General features: G+C 39.2%; 1 protein-coding gene across 1 annotated transcript; it reads left to right on the forward strand.

The window, feature by feature from the left end:
* Nucleotides 1–310: 310 nt before the first annotated feature.
* BRCA1 (BRCA1 DNA repair associated) lies at nucleotides 311–18904 on the forward strand. Its single transcript, XM_031507067.2, has 22 exons — nucleotides 311–488; nucleotides 948–1047; nucleotides 1494–1547; nucleotides 1904–1984; nucleotides 2497–2585; nucleotides 2955–3097; nucleotides 3780–3882; nucleotides 4760–4805; nucleotides 5260–5402; nucleotides 5873–9217; nucleotides 9885–9970; nucleotides 11395–11573; nucleotides 11753–11919; nucleotides 12374–12693; nucleotides 13363–13450; nucleotides 14071–14148; nucleotides 14702–14742; nucleotides 15353–15436; nucleotides 15847–15901; nucleotides 17062–17135; nucleotides 17467–17527; nucleotides 18528–18904. The coding sequence occupies exons 2-22, from the start codon at nucleotides 968–970 to the stop codon at nucleotides 18629–18631; spliced, it is 5421 nt and encodes a 1806-aa protein (XP_031362927.2). The 5' UTR covers nucleotides 311–488; nucleotides 948–967; the 3' UTR covers nucleotides 18632–18904.
* The last annotated feature ends 853 nt before the right edge of the window (nucleotides 18905–19757 follow it).

The raw sequence follows: 19757 nt of genomic DNA on the forward strand, positions 1-19757 counted from the left end.
AGCGGGTCGTGGAACCACAACAATAACAGAGCCGGGCACGCGCGCGCGCACCGCGGCCACGCACGTCCGGCGACTGCACCGCGGCGGCGGCGGCCAATCAGCTGCCAACCAGAGCCAATCAGAGCCAATCAGAGCCAATCAGAGCCAATCAGAGCCAATCAGAGCCAATCAGGCTGGCCCGGCCCGGCCCCGCCCCGCCGAGGGGAAGGCGTCCATCAGGGGGCGCTGCAGCGGCGCGCGCTGGCCCCGCGGCCCCGGATTGGCTGCGCGCGGCGGGGCGGGAAGGGCGGGAAGGGCGCGAACGGCGGCGCGGGGAGCGCGGAGCGGCTGAGGGGAGACGGGCACGGCCCGGCCGTGGGCTGGCACCGACCGCACCGGTACTGACACTGACCGCCCTGGCACCGATACTGACCGCACCGGTACTGGCACTGACCGCCCTGGCACCGATACTGACCGCACCGGTACTGGCACTGACCGCCCTGGCACCGGTACTGACCGCCCTGGCCGCGCTCCCTCCGCCCGTGCCGGGACACTTCTCCTCAGCCTCGGCCAGGCCTCGCTGCCGGGCCGGTCCCGAGCTGCCCCGCCGGTTTCCCTCTGTTTCAGGCTTTGCTGCGGGCTCTCGGCTCTGCCCAGGCTCCCTCACACCGGCTGTGCCCCCGGCTGGGCGCGCTTTCCCTCCCTCCCAGCCCCTCGCTCTCGCTGCTTTGTGCTCTGCGCTTTGCTGCGTTTCACTTTTCTGGGCGCTCCTTTGGGTACAAGACTCCAGAGGTTTTAACTGCGAACGTTCAGATTAAGAACCACTCTGTACTGTCAAGTGTCGTTGAAGTAAAAACAATTTGATGTCGTTCTGCTGTTTGAGCAGAGCCGTGTGGGAGAGGGCAGTCACGGGAGGTAGAGTTTTTTGCAGAAACAAAGCTGATAATATTGGGGTTTTTTTTCTGTAGACTATTTTTTGATGTGAAGGATGGACTTCTCAGCAATTACTATTGGACAAGTACAAAATGTGCTTTCAGCTATGCAGAAGAATTTGGAGTGCCCAATATGGTATGTCAGGAAGTAATATCAGTATAGATAGTTTTTTAGAGATATATTTTTTTATTCTCATTTCTTTGAAAATGCTTTGACAGTTCTATGGCTCACCAAAAAGCAAGGAGATTTGTGCTTGGGACTAAACATATTGATGATTGTAAGGCTCAAATGATAAACTGTAAGGAAAAACATTTTGCTCTTATGTTCCATATTTTGCTTTTCTACTAAAACCTGAATGTGTCGGTCCCCTTCTCAGATAGAAAAAATGTATCTGGATTAGAGAATTGTTTATAAAGCTGTGGGGGTTTTTGTCCCTTGTCTCTGAAAAATGAATGAGGTTTGTAGTTCTTTAGTGTTTCATTTAATGTTTTGCATTTCTTTAATGCAAACAGATGCTGAAATAGCAAAGGTTCTAGTTGAATTCTATAACCTCTTGTGCTCTTTTGTTTCCCTCTTTGTAGCCTGGATGTGGTACAAGAGCCTGTTTCAACAAAATGTGATCACACATTCTGCAGGTAAGTTTGAAAACTTGCAAGTGCAATGCAGCTTTTAATTTCCATATATAGTGGGTTTGTGTTTATAATTTTTAATTCCAAATATACCAGTTTTACCTGCCATGTATGTTTCTTCAGTGCTAATCATGTATTTATACTGTGTTTTGGTAACTTCATGTGAAACTACATGAGGGGAAAATTCAATTCTGTAGAAGAAAGAACTGCAGCTTGCAAATGTGTCAAAGGGGATCAATTAACTCATTGTAAGACCAGAACAAAAATACATCTTGAGTCACTAAGTGGTGAATGTGCATAGTCAGTTTTAGGGAAAGTAATATCCTTCTGTTGTTACCATCACAAGTGTTCTTTCTTTCTAGGTTCTGCATGTTCAAACTTATAAACAAAAAGAAAAAAGGTGTGGTAGAATGTCCTCTGTGCAAGACTGAAGTTACCAAGAGGTGAGGAAATCATCTTTGTAAGGGGGCTGGAGGATGAGGTGTTTGAACTCTGAGGAAAGACTAACAATAGGTTTAAAATATATTAGCATTAGCATATATTTTAAACATAGGTTTAAAATATTTTAGCATATATACAGAAGAAAAGGTGGTTTTTTAGTAAGCTGCCTATTTCTAAAGGAGAAAATGCAGTATCTTACCTCAATGTGAGCTTTTTCCAGGTGAACACTCCTCTCTCAACAAGTGTCTGTGCTATATTGGTGTTTAATCCTTACAACTGATTTCCCTCTACAAAACCTATATGAGAAAATGATGTGCTCAGTTTTGTGATAATTCCAATTCCCATAGTAATGGTTCTTTGGGGGAATTTGTTATTCCTTGGCAACAATTTCTTCTTGTCTCATCTTCCACTTTGGAGTTTTACCCCTTTTTTGGTTCATTCAAAATTCTAGAAATATTTATAGTTAGCCTGTTCATTTGTCTTAAAATAACTAAAATACTTAACATTATTTCAGAAGTCTGAAAGAAAATTCCAGATTTAAGCAACTAATTGAAGGACTGTTGGAAGCTATTCATGCTTTTGAGCTTGACACTGGAGTGAAGTGTAAGTGTTGTGAATGTATGTCCCCAATTTTTTTTCTTAAATAAGGTTTTGACATATCATGATTATTTATAAGGTATCCCATTCTAAAATAACTAGAATTAGATCCTGCTCTTGATAGATTATCTATATAACCAAAATTGGTTGAGAAAATTAGTTGGCAGGATCAAGATCCTAATTATTACTTGAAGAGTGCTCAAAAAGAATAATCAGACTAGTAATTCAACAAGATTTCTTTATTGGATAAACATATTTTAGCTGTATTTGCACTAAGTGCACAGAGTCTACACAAGTCAATTTCATTAATATCTAATACTTGAGTTGTACTCAGTGTAATTTTTTTTTTTTTTTTTACTTAACAACATCATTTAGTTTTAAAGAATCGTCACTTTCCTAAGACATCCACAGAAGCCACTGCTGAGTCCCTGAGTAAAGAAAGTTCTGTCATCCAAAGCAAGGGCTTCAGAAACAGGAGAAAAAGTGCTAAAGGAAATGGACAAGAAAACTTCACCTTGGTAACTGGTTTTTCCCATTTTATTTTTGTGGATTGTTTAAAAATGTATTTGGAATGTGTATACATGCATGTATATAAAAGAATGAAGTAGGAGATTTTGGGCTGATCTCAGGTTGCTGTTTGAGCTGAGTAATCTGGATAAGGACATCTATATTATTTTTGTCTTCCTAACCTGCTTGAGAAAGATGTTTGCAAAAAATGACCTGAACTTAAACATAATATTGGCATAATACAGTCTGTTACTGAAACTAGGATTGAAAACTTGCTCCACCTCCTTGTTTCATGAAGCTGCCAAACTTTGTAGGGTTTTTACCTTATTAGGGGTAAGATCATAACTATGTCTTAGGATTCACGAGGCACTACCCTGTTTGGGGTAATTGCTGTGAGTGTCCATGGCATGTTGTTTCTGTTTTCACCTGCTTAATGCTGAATAGAATGTTAGACAATACAGAGTGCAAGATCAAGCTCTTAATGATTTGATCTGTTAAATGCATAATACATTGTTTCTATTGACATATTTCATTATTGCTGTCAAAATGATCCATTACTTGTGTTGTGCACAGAAACTACCAATGCATATGAACTAAGTAATTGTATCAGCTCCCTGTTAAAGTCTAAATAGCTATGAATTTTTTTAATACCCCACTGTTGTAAATAACTATCCCTTTCTGTTTTCCTGTCAGCAGGAAGCTAGTGTGAATATTCACCTTACAGATGGCAAAATGTGTCGCCCAAGAAACAAACCCCAGAAATCTGACTCTCAAAAGGGTATTTATATAGAGTTTGGTAAGATCTGTTGTAAGTCCACACCTATGTACAATGCTTACAAAGTAATGAAAGGTGATACTGTTCAAAGTCTTTAGAAACACTAATTTCTACTTAACACCCAAAATTACAACAAAGGGACAAATTGTGGACAATTCCAAGTTGTAAATCAAAAGGGCTTTTTACATAATTCTATAATGGCAAATAATGCTGCTGTAGTGAACCCTTAAACCTTGGTGTACATGATCCAGAGAAGGTATTTACAGCTGTTACAGCTAAATGTAGCCACTGTTTTCTGAAGAATACTAAGCCTTGTCACCAGTGCTTGAGATGACAGTGAAATCTGTTTGAGATATTAATATTTTTTGCTATCTATCCTAGCTTTTCAGAATTTTGTTTTATCTGCTGTTGACTGCTGTGAGAAACAAGACACATGCCATGCATAGCTTATTTTTATGCTGTTCCTTCAAGGAAGGAATTGCTGCTTTCAATGGGTAGAGTTTGTTTCCTCACTTTTTTCCTTATTGCATCTGCCAGGATCAAAGGATCTGTGAGAGACATTTGAATGCATTTCTATAATTCTAAATACTAGTAGCTGTTTTGTGTACAAATTTAGAAATTAAAAAGTAACTTTTAGCTAATTAACTTTTAGTTACCAGTCTGTTACCCATCACTGTATTTAAACACAGTTTGATGCTGGAGCCATGTAGATATTTATATATATAAATCATTATAATTAGGTAAAATACTTCACAATTGACCTTGGTTTCATCTGCTAAAAGTTGAAAGCATCTAGCTCTAGAAAGGAGTAGGTATGTATGTGATGATAACCACTGAATCTGGCAAGTCACCTTTCTCTGAACTGTTCCAACCAGAGTAACAGATTATTTGTTTTCAGGCTCTGAATCATCTGAAGAGTTTTTTAAACAGGCAAGCAAAACTGGGTAAGTAAAGGTGATTAAGGAATTCACATTTTCTACAGACAGTAGTTCAATGTTCTCATTTCCTGTGTTCTAGTTTCTTAGCATAGGACGGATATAATTCTTAAGCTGACAAATGGTTTTCAACTTTGAGGGCATTAGAATAGAATGGATAGCTGAATTCCAACAGTTTACCATATTACATGCTTAAAAACTGTTTTCTAACTGTTTTGTTGTGGATATAGATCTTCCATAGAGAAGTAGGTAGTGTGCTTTGAAAAATAAATACTAAATTCAGGATTACAAGAGAAAATCTTTTAAAGAAATGGCCTGGAGATCTGGTTGTGGTGAGTGTCAGTTGTGCAGCTTGACTTCTCCAGAAACTATTTCAGAGAGCAAAAAGGGAAAAATAAGTATCAACTTCTATTCTGTCTATTATGTTTTATCTGTAATGAGAACAGATTTCCTTTCCCAACAGGTTTGAAGACAAGGGAACAGTTCAGAGTTCTTCTCAAGTAAGGCTGGAAGAACTTGAGAGTGCTGAGAAAGGAAATGAAAATTCTTGTAATGCACAGCCTGACAAGTTGTGTGCCAAAGAAATAACACTACCAGACGTCATAGGTGTGTTATTTTGGTGACAAAGGTGATTAAGCCTGAAAGACATCACAAATTAACATTTTTATTTCACATGATTGTCTATACATATATATATATATATATGCAGTTTTGTGTAAAGTAGTTCTGTTGATGTCTACAGCTAATACAAGACTGTTCCTGTAGCCTAGATACCAAATATGGATGTTGTATGCATGGGAACAGAAAGCAAGAAAAGTAACTTGATCTGAGTACAAAACTTAATTTATTCTACATGAGTCATATGACACATGAAAAAGCACTGGCTAATAATTCATGTAAAAATTTAGAATATGATCCTCCTGCCTTTCTCTAGAGGGAGATTTTTGCAGTGTAATATTCTGGTTAGGGGGGAGATAAGAGCAGTTCTTTAAAAGCAAAGTAGCCATAAAACTTGTTATTGTGGTTGTGTATGTAAACTAGAGGTTAATAATTCATTATACCTGTAAATCTAACAGGTGAAAGTGATTTCTCAATCGAATATTTGAGCAAAAAAAGCACTCGGAGCATCACTGAATGTGCCAAAGCTGACCAAGTGAATGTGACTGAATGCCAGAGTTCTCCTTTGAAGGTTCTTGCTGCAGACCTGCTCCCAGAGCAGTGTGACAGAACAGGTGATGCCAGTCCCACAGTGAATGAGGACACATCATTCTTTAAGAACATAGAAGAAATGGAGGAACAGCAAGCCCAGTATAGCAGTGAAAACCAAGAGTTTGATTTAGAAGATAGCTCAGAGAGCAGGCTGGGTAAAAGCAAGGACATGGATACTGATGTGCAAAGTGTAGAAGCTGTAGAGGGATATGAACCTGAACCTGAAAATGACTCTTCCTATGACAAAGAACATCCTCTGGAGGAGCTACCTCAGCCAGAGACATTTCACTCTGCCACCCTGAATAAAGTCTCCAAGAAGAGACTGAAGCAGAGCATTCAGAAAGTCAACGAATGGTTTTCAAAAAGCAATGAGGTTTTGTCTTCCAGTTCTTCAGTGGATGAATCTGCTGCATCAGCTGATGTTTCAGGTGAAGGAGACCTGTGTTCATCAGATAAAGAGTCCAGTATTTCAGCAAAGACTGACCCTGTGGCAGATTCCATGGGAATTGCAGCAGTGGAAAGAAAAAAGAGGTGGTCAAAACAAACAGCAGAAAACATCAAAGACAAAATATTTGGAAAAACATACAAGAGAGAGAGGAAATCAAATCCCCCTTCTACCTTGAGAGATATTTTGCCTACTAGGCAAAAGGAAGATGTGTCGGCTGATAAGTGCCTGAATGATTTCAGCAAAGACAGACTCAAAAGAAAGAGGAAAACTGCCTGTGTCCTGCAACCTGAGGATTTCACCAAGGAAAAGGATACAGAAGAGGCAGATGGGGGCCCTCAGAGTGTTAATGGGGGCCTTGGAGAAGCTGAAAAGAAAAGAAGTGATGAAAGTGTTTCTGTTAATGAGAGTCACCTCTCTCAGAATAGAGCAAATAATGCATTAACAGAACCTGAGGAAGGAGGAGAGTCCACATGGAAGAAAGGTACTGAGAAGGTCACTACCAAGCACTGTGATGGGGAACCAGAAATGTATAACTGTGATCAGAAAAGCAGCAAAAAAAGAAGTTCTGCAGCAAAAAGATGCAGGCATTTTAGTAGAACTATGTGTGCTCTACAGTTAGTAGTGGACAGAGGCTCTGTTTTCCCTGATGCAGCTGAGCCACAGATTGACAGCTACCCAAGCAGTGGAGAGCCCAGGCAAGCTGATTCTGAGCAAAATCCAGTCAGACGCAGCAGAAGGCTTCAGTTACTCTCTGAAGAAATAACAAAAGGAACAAGGAAAGGAGTAAAGGGAGCAAGAAAAACTAACAGTGGTCGTGGGAGGTCTGTCTCTGGAGACCAAAGGAATGTGGCAACTCAGTCTGCTGAATGCCAAGACGTGTGTGAGCCTCAAGATGAGTTGAGTTACAGGCCAGTCACTAATAAGGAGGGAGGTGATCTGGAAGCAAATGAGATGCAGGTTACTCTAAAGAATTTATCTCACACTGAAGAAACTGGAAAAAGTCTGTTCAGACCTTCATGCCTGCCTTCAAACTGTGGTTCCACTGTGCCTGATACAGATTCTCAAGACAGTAAAATTCTAGGTAGCCCCCTCCTCCTACAACTTCCTTCAATGTCTGCTAAGCAAACTGCTTCTCACCAGACTGAAGAGGGGACTGAATCACCTACTGCATTTCCCCTGGAATGTGGGCATGATTCACAAAATGTTCCAGGGGACTTCAAAACTGAAAAGTTGCCAATGGCTAAAAATGTTTTGGAATTGACTAAGGAAGCTGAAGACAGTGATTTGGACACCCAGTACCTGCGGAATATATTTCGGCATTCAAAGCGCTCATCCTTCAGCCTTTTTCAGGCTCCCAGGCAGGCACGTGCAGTGGAAGATCCTCCTTCTGAAACCCGAAATCTATCATGTGCTGCTCAGGTAGAAAATAAGGCTAGCAAACAACTACAAACAGAAATCTTGCAAGAGGAGAGAACAGCTGCTCAAAACTTGAGCAGGCTTTCTGAGAAAGAGAAGCTTAAGCCCTGTGAGTCTGCATGTGTCAATCCTGTGCCTTGCTTTGCTGTCAGCACAGGAGAGCACAGGGATGGCATTTCACAGGCTGCAGAGGAACGGGCTCTGACACCAGCAAGAACAGGAACTGCTCAGACTGAGCACAAAAATGGATTGCTACAACAAGAGCAGGTCAATGAAAAGCCAGTGTCAGATGAGATAGGGATAGAAAGTGAGTTGAGACAGAATCCCATTGAAAGTGATGGAAGCCAAAGTGATCAGAGTAACACAGAGAAGCAGGATTCCAGACAGAATGATTTAAACACAGGCCAGGAAAACAGCTTCAGTTCAGGAAGCAATCAGGCAGGAAAGACTGAAGTTGTTGATTGCACAGAACCAATTCTATGTTTTCAATCCACATCAACGATTTGTTCTGCAACCTGTCAGCAAAGCCCTGCTGAATTCAGCTGTGAAGTCACTAGGACAAAAAGTAGCAAAAGAGAAAGAAAACGTGTAAAGGGGAATGAAGAAGAAGCAGCCCAAACTGTTAGCACAGCTGTAGAGGCTCTGGAAGAACCTGTCAGAGAGAATCATGATCTTACAGGTTTGTCAGAAACCCCTAATGCCTTACAGTGCTCTGATACTGACATTGAGGAGAACACCAGTTTATGTGAAGCTGATAGGAAAGAGCAATCTGCAGTGTTTGTAAAAAGTGACAATGCTCTGGGAAAAGAACTGCGCAAGAGAAATGGAAGCTCTAAGCCAAGATCTCGAGGTACTCGGAAGTCTCGGAGACGAGTGCAGAAACTGCCATCTTCGGATGAAGAGTCCTGTGAGGATGAGGACTTACCATGCTTTAGGACATTAATCTTCAGCAAATCAGCAAGCACACCTTTGCAGACTGATAAACAAATGGCATCTGTGGTCGAGTCTCCAGTGGCAGAGTGTCCAGCGAGCCCAAATGTGCTGCCTCACAGTGTGAGTAATGATGGCAATATCGTGCAGAAGGTGCCTGAAGCTGCCCTGAGTAATGTGTGTGCTTCACCAAGCCAGGAGTCAGAATGCTCTGTCAACTTATTTTCTTCCCAGTCCAACATGTCTGAAGAATCACTCAATGGAGCACAAGAACTGAACAAACATTTACCACAAGCTCATGAGTCCAAACAAATGAGCAGCATAAATGACAGTAAAGAAACTTCTCAGAATTCTAGTGCAGGGCTGAAGGAAACCAAAGATGAATGCCAAGGAGTCCCAGACATAGGAGCAAAGCTAGGTACAGACCAAGATTTTTCTCTTTGCAGCTGTGTTTATAATGTTCTTACAGCAAAGTTTTTGGTGTTTGCATGGAAACTTTGTTCTGTATTTAAAGAGTGCTTGGTCTTCTAGAATAGTGTATCAATCTTAAACAATCAAACAAAAAAAAACCCTCAGTGGTTTATTTCCTGAAAATTATGTTCTTCTATTCTTTGTTCAGAGCATAGCTGAACAGACTGGGCACTAGAGACTGTCTGATGGGAATCAATGTTTGAGGGAAATGCTGGTTCTTACTGCAGTGTGATACTTGCATTGTCAGCAAAATTTCACAGCCTATCCAACCTTTTTCCCCAAACAAAATGTTTGTTGAAATTGGCTGTAGAATTTTGTAGTGAATATTTTGCCGTTTTTATGGCCTTTGTAAATGTTTAGGACTCTTTCATCCCTGTTGAAACACTGAATTCTCTTTACATTGTCATGTGTGTGATATGCTGTTCTTTCAAATGTTCACTTAAAGGAGATCTGTCCTAACTTCAACATTTTCAAAACTTGTCACTTCAGTGTTGTAATTATTAGTTCTCTAAATCCTCTACATGCTAAGAAATGATGGATAATGTTGGTTGGTTTGCTGTTGTTTGTTGGGGTTTTTCCTTTAACCCAGGCAGTTTTTTTCCACCTTCTTCAAGGTGAAGCATCTGGATATGACAGTGAAATAAGTCTTGTAGAAGATTCCTGTGGACCATTCTCTCAGGGTGAAATCCTCACTACACAGGTGAGTGAGTTAATGCACTGAGTGCTAGAAGCAGCTTGCATTCCAGAAGATAAGAAAGCTGTGAAGTCAATACAGTGGAAAATTTCTTTCATAATAATTCTTTGTCACTAAATTACTTCCAAAAGTATAATTAATGAGGAACTGTAGAGCTGCTTTTATGCCATTATTTGTCCAACTTTTCCTCCCCTGGTGACCTACACAGCAATGGCCACAACTTGTTATGTGCTATTGGTTACAGGGCTTAATTATGGGAGATGCTAATTAATGCATCTCCACACTTGGCCAACACTGGAAATGTCAGCTCCCTATATTTAAAAACCTTAATGACAGGAATATATAAGGATTGGTGATAAGGAGTAGATTTATTACAATAAATTACAGTATGATATTTAGAAGCACAGAGATTTGTCTTCTCTGTGTAAAGATTAAATAAAATAATTCCATATTAGAATATTATAGATACAAGTCCCAACAGGCAGTGTCTAATGAAAGGTGTGTCTACAAGTGAATTTTCTGTCTGCTGTTAAAATCCTGAATTCTGCTTAGTGGCCTGACTTTATGTATTGGGTGATTTGGCTGGGGGTTAAGGGCTTGGGTTTTTTTGTTTTGCTTTGGGGTTTTCCTTTGTCCTATGTGACTTTAAGGTAAGTCTTATGCCAACTCTCTCTTCAGCATTTTCAGCCCTATGGTCTTTATGTATGTCCAAAAAAAAGGTGCTGAGTGGATTAATGGCATGTGGATGAGGGATTTGGGTTTGTGGTGTGGTGATGGTTTTCTGTTTGCTTGGGAGTTTTTATGGGTTCAGTAACAAAGAGGCTCCACACGGTGCCAGTGCTGGAGCTACAGATGGAATATTCAGTTCTGTGGAAATTGCTTCATCATGTAAAGTAAAGGGTTTGGGTTTTTAAAAAGGTCTTTTGAAACTCTGAGCTATTCTTAAGAAGACCTGCCTAGGGCATGTTTTTGATCATGTAATATAATTTTTGAGGAGGAACATAAGGAAGAATATTATGAAATGTTTGAGTCCCTTAAATAATCTTTGGGGCTTTTAGTAACAGTGGAAAATGAAGACTCTATTTAAAATTTAATAATGAACATCATGGATTTAGCTACTAATGGAGTTTGGACAAAATTACTTTCAAATAAATTTGTGCAGGAATTATGTTGTTTTCTGATTGATTAAACTCTGAGGCATCTAAACTGAAATAACATGACTGGCAAAATGAGTCCGTTGTTGTTTGGGTGGTTTTGCTTCTGATGTGGGATGTGTTCACTATTTGTTACAGTGAAAGCACCATAGTCACCTTTTGAACATGTGGCAAAAACTTAATTCAAAACCATTTTGCTATTTCTAATTTTCAAACGTTTGTTAAACAAATTAATCCTGAGTTTGCTTATGTTGGCATTCTTGTACTCCTTTGCAGCAAAAGAATGCTATGCAAAATAGCCTGAAAAAACTTCAGCAAGAAATGGCTGCACTTGAAGCAGTGCTAAAGCAGAATGGAAGTCAGAACTGTGAAGTTTTACCTGTCCACAGGGAACTGCCACATTCCAGTACTGAAGGAGCATTTGAAATGGATCAAATGAGAAAAGAAAATAACAGGTCAATGGTTTTGTTTAGAGCTTTGGGGTTTTTTTTGTTTATTTCTAAATTTTTATTTAAAAACCAAAATCTTAACTATCTCTGAGCTTCTGGGAAATTACAATAGTTTCACTGTTGCTACATTTTTCTGATGCTTAAAAGAGTGAAAAGGGTATTAAAATCAATTTCACTCTCTCAAGGTCTCCAGAATTGTTGCTTTCATCTTCTAAATCCTCTTCAACAAAGAAATCAGATCTGGAGAAAGGCCCTGAGTGTGACAGTGTTCTAAAGAACAAGACTCCCTCTGAAAAGACAAAACCTGTGCAAGAGGCAGTGCAAGAACATGGGCAGTGTCAGCTTGGAGCAGGTAACATTTAAAAGAAATTCAGTACATTTGGACTTCTGGTGATTTTCTCCTGTTCTTTTCATGTTTTTACGTATCAGCAAGATGCAATTTTCCCCTGTATTTTTATTTATATGTTCCTGGTCATTTTAAAAAGGTGTTACTGCTTTGGTAGCCCAGCTGTATGGCTGCCCATCAAAAGGGGTGTGGCAGCTTTTTGACAGTAATAGGAGTTTTTCCATCTCTCTTCTAAATTCAGACAGTCTGACAAATATACTATTCAAAGTTCCACAGGTGTTCTAGTGTCTTGCCTATAGATCTGCAAAAAGTAATGATAGAGGCAAAGATGAAGTAATAAACACATAAGGAGAGGAAGTAACTGCAGAATTTAAACCTGAAAGAGAGAGCAACAACATTCTACCATGACTGCAAGAAAGAAATGCAGTTTTCTCAAAGAGTAATTTTTTGTTTCCTTCAGAAAATGCAGAGGAGCAGAAATCTGGGACCAGGCAAAACAGTGCATCTGTCTCATCAGATCTTTTTGGAAATGAGAGTCCAGAAAACTCTTCCTCCTCTGTAAGGCTTTTTACCCCTCAAACTGCAGAAGCCACAGCTGGGCCTGTTCTGGCTCAGAACACTGATAAAAGCTGTGGCCCAGGGCAGACATTGAAGAGAAGTGAATGTTTTCCTGCACCTGTTCTGCACAATGCAACTGGGAAAGAAAATACTACAAATCCAGTGGTGACCAAGAGGAAAAAAATGTCAATTGTAGTATCAGGTCTAAATCACAGTGAGCACGTAAGTAGATTTCAGGAATTTGAGATCACTAGTTAATAATTCCTGATTACCACTATAGTCCTTAATATAAAGATCTCAAAGTATAATAAAACTAGAGATCTCTAAGTATAATAAAACTAATCTTGCAGGAATTGCAGGTGAGTAATTCAGCACCTTCAAACTATATCACTCCTAAAACAGTGATAACAATGATTAACAGTGCTGCCTGTAATGGCACTGTTAAGCTTAGTGAAATTTGAACTTTTTAAACAATCCCTGATGTCTGGGGGGAAAACACATTATATTGCAAAGCTTTGTAGAAAGCCTTGGGGTTGGGGAGGGGCTGTGTGGGTGTTTGGTCCAGTCACTCTTCTCAGATGATGCTGCTTCACCCAAATTCTGATCCATAGGGAGCATTCTGTAAATAGTAATTCTGAGTTGCTAATAAACCTGTTTCTGCACTCAGTTTCCAAGAGGATTTGGCTTTTGGATTATAAAACACACACCAAGAGCTCTGCATTTCTTCAGTCTGTTGAATGGTACCAAAACTGACTTAGGGAAATGTACATTCTATGTGCCAACACATAAAACTGGTACTTTAACTATCCTATTACATTATGCTCCTACAAACTGGGGCTGTTGAGGGGGTTAAAACTGTTGGTAACTATTATTTTCTTAACTACTTTTCAGTTGGTGGTCCAGAAGTTTGTGAAAAAAACTCAGAGCACTTTATCTAATCACATTACTGAAGGAACAACCCATGTCATAATGAAAACAGGTTTGTTGGGAGCTAGGGGACCAAATCCTGTATTGACAGACTGTATAGAATTTTACCTTCAGTTTAAACAAGCATACAGGTCAGCAATAAATTTAATAAGTTTTCTCTATTGTAAGTTTTTTGTTTAAGCTTGTGAGTTTTCTCATTCTATTTCACGGAATCAGAGTGAGTGCATGTTTTCCCTTGTGTAATTCAAAGTTAATGTTACTTGCTATTTGTTTCTTCAGCTGTTTGCTCATAATTTTCAGGTGTTGATAGCACACTAGTGTGAAGTAGTTCAGAACCAACCAAAAGGAAACAAAAGATAGTTCCCAAAGAAGTCATGCTTTTTCTTGCCTCTTTTCTTTATTGAATAATCTAAAAAAGGGCTCACAATTGGTACATGTGATTAGTTTCTGCTCATTTCCTTCAGTTTAGTATCATCATGACAGTGGGCTTTTAGAACCTTTGTACAGTTCTGATATTTTGCTGCTGCACTTAGCAGAAATTGTTTGCTTTTACATACAGATACCCTGACCTGTGTTGTTTTTTTTTTTTGGTTTGGTTTGGTTTTTTTGTTTGGTTAGGTTTTTTTGCTAATGACAAAATTAAAAGAGCTCTTCCTGTTGTTTGCTCTGCAGATGAGGAGCTGGTATGTGAACGGACACTGAAGTATTTCCTGGGCATTGCAGGAGGAAAATGGGTTGTTAGTTATCAGTGTATGTATCATTGACAGTTATCAGTGTATAGTTATCAGTGTATAGTTATCAGTTATCAGTGTGTGTATCCTGATTTTGGAGAGAAATGGTGGTTTTTGCCCTTCTACCATGAATGCAGCCTTCATTGATACAGTAAAGAAAAGGGATCCCTTCGTGCCTTGCCATCTGATGTTGTGCAGTGTTTCTTCTAAATACATTAAAAGACATTAGAATTAAGAAACACAGCAATATCAAGCTTCTTACTCTTTCTTTTTCTGCTTTCAGATAGCCACACTTTTGCCCCACCGTGGCAAAAGCCTTTTGTCTCTCTTAATTTAAACCTTTGCATTGCATGGTATCAGTTAGTGTAAAATGAGTATTTTTTCTAAAGGGTAAAAAAATGGTAATAAATGGTAATAAATTCTCTAATTACTTTCAATGTTATACTGTATTCCTTTAGTACAAATACCTTCACATGAATGTAGCACTGAAGTCAGGATAAGAACCATTTTGGAAGTGGAAGAGCCATTTTGCTGGATAAAATTACTTTTCTTGTTGTGTTCTTTTTATTTAGGGATAATTCAGTCTTTTAAAGAAGGAAGAATATTGGATGAGGTAGGTCTTTTATCTTGAGTCAAATGTCAAATGCTGTTACATGATGGCCTTATGAGCTTATTTGTATTGTACAGACAGATACTGTATAAACATTTAATGTGGAATATTAGCTCTGAAACCTGGGGTTCTAGTTTTACCAAGTGCTAGGACCAAAAGTCACACTTGGGCTCCATGCACTCATTGATGTTGAAGACATAATGAATCCCTATTATTTTTTAACAGATTATAGACATATTTTTATAAGTGTTCCTAATGGTATTAATAGATTATAGCATAGAGCAAAAGATCTATTCTTTGCTTAAGGAAATAATGTTATATACAGATCATTTCTATCAAATAAGACTTTACTGATAAGACAATTATAGTCTTGGAGTGTGCTGCTTCTTTTATTTAGTTTGCTAGATTACCATACAATTTGAGTACAATTTGTTTCTTTAAAAATTCCCTGATGCTGCAGGGGTTTTATTACTCCAGCATGTCTCTTGCAAAACCTTTTCATTCATATTCTGAACACACTCATAGATTTTCAGTTCTGAAATCTGACACCTTCCTGTTTTGAAGCAGAACTCTGACAGGAAAGAGTTCTCAGTCTCTTTTTGTTATGTTCCAGGAGAAATTTGAAGTCAGAGGAGATGTAATCAATGGGAGAAACCATCAAGGTCCCAAAAGGGCCAGACAGGCCCTGACTGGAAAGGTACAAGCACCTCAGGGGTTCAAATTCTGTCCTGCTCTGGCTGTTGCAGATGTGTGGCTGTGCTGGCTGAGTATCTGGAACCTCTTCCAGTTTCTCTGCTATTCTGTACACACAGAGTTGTACAAATTGAGCAGTTTTATACAGGAAGGGTGAGCTCTGTCAGCAGCAGAGCAGATAATCTGTAGGGGCTCACTAAGCTTGAAGTGAATGCTGTCTTTTTATAACACAGAGTTAGTGGTCTTTAATATTGTTTTAGTTTTATTCTTAAATTATTTTGGTTTCTGGGTTACAAAGAGCTTTGTGAAATAGTCATAACATGTTAACAAGCCCTGGAAGTGCAATGAGAACAGCATATAAAGCATTGTCCTTTAAAAACCTCTATGAACTCTAACATGTTCCTTGCTTTTCAGATCTTTAAAGACTTTGAGATCTGTTGCTGTGGACCCTTCACTGATATGACTACAGGTGTGTCATTTTAGTGGAGCTGGATGAATGGTTAACATAAAAAATATTTGGAGGGGCACTGTGCATTCACCAGAATTGTACATTTGACCTCTTCTTGGATAATTTTTTACCTCGTTTGCTCTGTAACTTTTAAAATACCTACATGGGGAAAGGTGTAGATAAATGATTTTATCCAGTTCTATCTCCAAATGGAGTGGAAATGGTGTTCTCTTCTATTTGGATGTCCTCAGACAACCCCCTGGCAATTTTGCTGCATTTCAAACTAGGCCTTTTATCTAATTTATCTCTGGATAAATTATCTAGGAAAAGCATTAATGTCATGTTGTCTGGTAATTGTTATTGATGCTCTTGATCACTCATATTTGAGCATTTTTTTTATTCTTAGTAAGCAGTTCCTAAGTATCCTTTTCCTAGCAGTTGACACATCCTTGTCTGTAGGAGCAAGTATTAAAAGTGAAACACTTTAACAAAGCTAGAAGTTAATATATAAAGAAAAATTGTTCAGGATAGCTTTATTTTTTACCTTTAAAATTTAATAAAGTATATTACGAGTTTTTGAAAATTTAACTTATAAATTTTCTACTTCAAATATTTGTACCTGACTTTCCATTTTTGTGGCTTCTTCAGCAGATACTTTCTGGTTTGTCCAATATAACTTTATTTTTGACTGAGTGAAATATACTCAGGTTTCTTGACATTTACAGTAATTGCTGCAAAGAATGCAGTGCTTTCACCTGCTGCAGTGATCCTCAATTTTGGCTCTTATACTTGAGAGACTTAATCTTCTTCACTACCAATTCAACAAATTGGTGCAAATTAAGTACTTTGGCTACTTTTGTTAATGAGAGTTAATCACAGTTCTAATTTCTCATTTTTAATTTCCATTTCACATCTTGCATCCTTATGATAAGAGGAAATAAACTGTGACTTTTTCAGGGGTTTGTTTTGTGCAGACCTGTCTGGGGGGTGAGGGAGGGGGAGTTGATGTTCCCTGGCAGGTTTGAAAGTGAAAGGACTCTTTTTCTACTGAAGCTCACATCTCCTTCAAATGATGCTGGCCTGTGAATTGGAACAACCACACGAGGGCCTAGGGAACAGTGTCAGCTTCAATGTGATAGAAAACACTGAAGTGATTGACTGATTTCATCTGATTTCCTCAGAGCATCTGGAGTGGATGGTGGAGCTCTGTGGTGCCTCTGTGGTGAAGCAGCCTGACCTGTTCACACCCACAGCAGTAAGTGCTGAGGAGTTTTTACCCTCCCACAGTTTCTAGAGCTGTCTGCATAGCCTGGCAGTGCTGGCCAGATCACTAATTTGTCATGAAATTAGCACTTAGCCTTTCCTTTCTAGCTTCAAATGCCTTTTAGTGACTGAGTGTAGTCACAGAATTTCTGGAGGGAAATCACAGAAGAATCTTCGGAACTAATGTCTTTCTCCCTCTGCTTAAATTCCTCTCTGAAGTGAAACTGTGAAGTTAACCCAGTTAATGTTCTCTGTAAATACATGTGAGAATTATGTAAAAACAGACAACAATAGCATTTTTGGTTTTTATCTTAAAATCCTAGAATTCTGCTGCTGTTGTGGTTGTGCAGCCAGATGCTTGGAAGAAAAACGTGGATTATAGAGGTAAAGCAATACTGAGTTGCTTTCTGTGTCTTTATCACACCTGTCCTTTTAATAGCTAAATATCAGAGCATTGTAGAGAAATCAAAACTCTGCATCTAGAGATGGAAGTAAGTCTTGTAAGAAAAATCTAGAAGGTCAAAGTATACTGTCTCAAGAACCAGCAATAGTCTTAAGAGCTACTCTGGCAGATGAAGGCTGTTGCCTCAGTTGTCCTCTGTGTACCATCAGCTTTACAAAAACTTTTCTAATTGAATAGTTTTTAAAAGGTGGGGTAGGGTGTCCTTGGAGGACCAGTAAAATCTAGGAGACAGCCTCAGATGGAACAAGATTCCCTTAGTCTGAAAAGGTCATGTTAAAAAGCCTTAACAGATGTAGCTTTGCATTTTTTTTTCTTTTAAGCAAAATGCTCAGGAGAAACCATGAGGCTTTGAGAAGTGCAACTGAGGTTCTGGAAGGAATGGGAGCTAGTTAGGCTACACTGAAGTCCAACAAAACAGTGGAGCAGCATGATGATGTTAAAACCCCAGTTGTTTCCATGGCACTGGAAAAAGGAGAAAATAAAAAGATCCTGGAATGAGGAAGAACAGTCTGAAAACACTTCAGTAATTTTTCTGTTGCTTCTGTCTTAATGAGACTCATTGCTTGTCACACACTCAGTGTGTCTGGACAGACAGGAACCAAAGCTCTATCTCTGAGATCCTAAATGAAAAGATAACAATTGCATTCTTTGTTTTAGTGTTTATGTTGTGGTGTTCACTGCTTCTTACTTACCACTTGCCAAAGAGCTCTTCTCTTGGGGCAGCACCTTTACCTGCCTTGCTGCAGGGACTGGCAGTGCCACATCTCTGCTTTTACACTCTTGGCTTTTATCAAACCTTTTAAAACATCACAGATAAAGCAAACAGCTTATTCTGAAAGCCATCAGTGGCCTCACCTTAAGCTTGTTTGGACTCTTTGATAGCAGCTGCATCATTTATTTATTTGTGTCTTTGTCTTGCAGCAATGCAGCAGCAGAGCAGCGTTGCCGTGGTAACTCGGGAGTGGGTCCTGGACAGTGTGGCTTGCTACCAGTGCCAGGAGCTCAGTGCTTACCTCGTGTCCTGAGGGTGCACAGCAGCTCTTAGGAGTAATAAAATTGCTGAAACATCACCATCTGAAGGTGGAATTACCCACTCTCCTTTAAAACTTTACATTCGCTTAAAGGACTATGAGATTATAAATGTTAAACAAATTTTAAAAGTTAAAGAATGTAGTATATGGTCTCCTCAAAGAAATGGTGATATATTATTTGCCACTGCAGCCAGTTTCTGTTTAAATACTTGAGGACAGTCATTTAAAGAGGAATATTGGGCTCAGGGTTTCAATTAAAACATACCTGCACTCTGGAGTAACCTCCATATTTTCATTTTGCTTAAATACAAACCCTGAATACTGGTTTGTGATTATTAATGCATCAGCCTTGGCCATTGATTGATGATGGTTGTGTTGAAAGCTCTACAAACAGCTTTCCTGTTGTGCATCAAAGTGCCAACCAGAAGCACAGGTATGGTCCCCAGAAATGCAATGATTGAATCCAAACAGAATGGAAGGCTTAAACCCAGGAGCCTGTGCCAGTGCTGTCAGGCTGATTTTTGAGGAGTGTATGTGGCACTGTGAAAGGATAATGAATAGATGCATTTTAGTATCCTGGTGACCCATGATAAGCCCGAAAATATCTGCTCCTAATAGTCCCTGCTTGTAAAATGAGGCTGCAAAGAAATTGGCTTTTTATGAAAGAAAATATCTTGCTTGTTTCTGTTGCCAAGCAATTCTATTTCATACCTAATTTTGTACTTATGGGGGCAGAACTGTTTGTTTAAAAAGAAAAATAAAATGTAGCTAAGTTCAGAAAATTGTTTTGTGATAAGATGCTGCTGTCTTGGAAAGTTACAGAGAAAGTATGTTTATAAATATTTGAAAGCACAAAAGAAATAAAATTATTTTGGCAAATATTTACCTAAATGTTTAGCTTTTATGTGAACCAGTCACTCAGTCTCTGCATTGAAGCATATGTGAAAAAATACCTTAGTTCAGCCTGCTGAAATGGAGAAGGAAGTAGAGAAAGTAAAAATGTAAATGAGAGTTTCAGAGATGCAATCAGCATTGCAGTTGCTATCACCCTGAGAAGTGAAAGTGTTATCAACTTTCCTGCAGCTGCCAGGTGCAGGTGGGCTGATCAGGCATTGCTGCT

The sequence above is a fragment of the Lonchura striata genome, chromosome 25 (genome assembly GCF_046129695.1).
Source record: "Lonchura striata isolate bLonStr1 chromosome 25, bLonStr1.mat, whole genome shotgun sequence".
NCBI classification, from domain to species: domain Eukaryota; kingdom Metazoa; phylum Chordata; class Aves; order Passeriformes; family Estrildidae; genus Lonchura; species Lonchura striata.

Bases quoted from the DNA above. Each gene is read 5' to 3' on its own strand.
- BRCA1 (XM_031507067.2), top strand. From the start codon at position 968: ATGGACTTCTCAGCAATTACTATTGGACAAGTACAAAATGTGCTTTCA. The intron at 1,548-1,903 runs GTAAGTTTGAAA...CTTTCTTTCTAG, and splicing joins TGTGATCACACATTCTGCAG to GTTCTGCATGTTCAAACTTA. The intron at 5,403-5,872 runs GTGTGTTATTTT...TAAATCTAACAG, and splicing joins AACACTACCAGACGTCATAG to GTGAAAGTGATTTCTCAATC.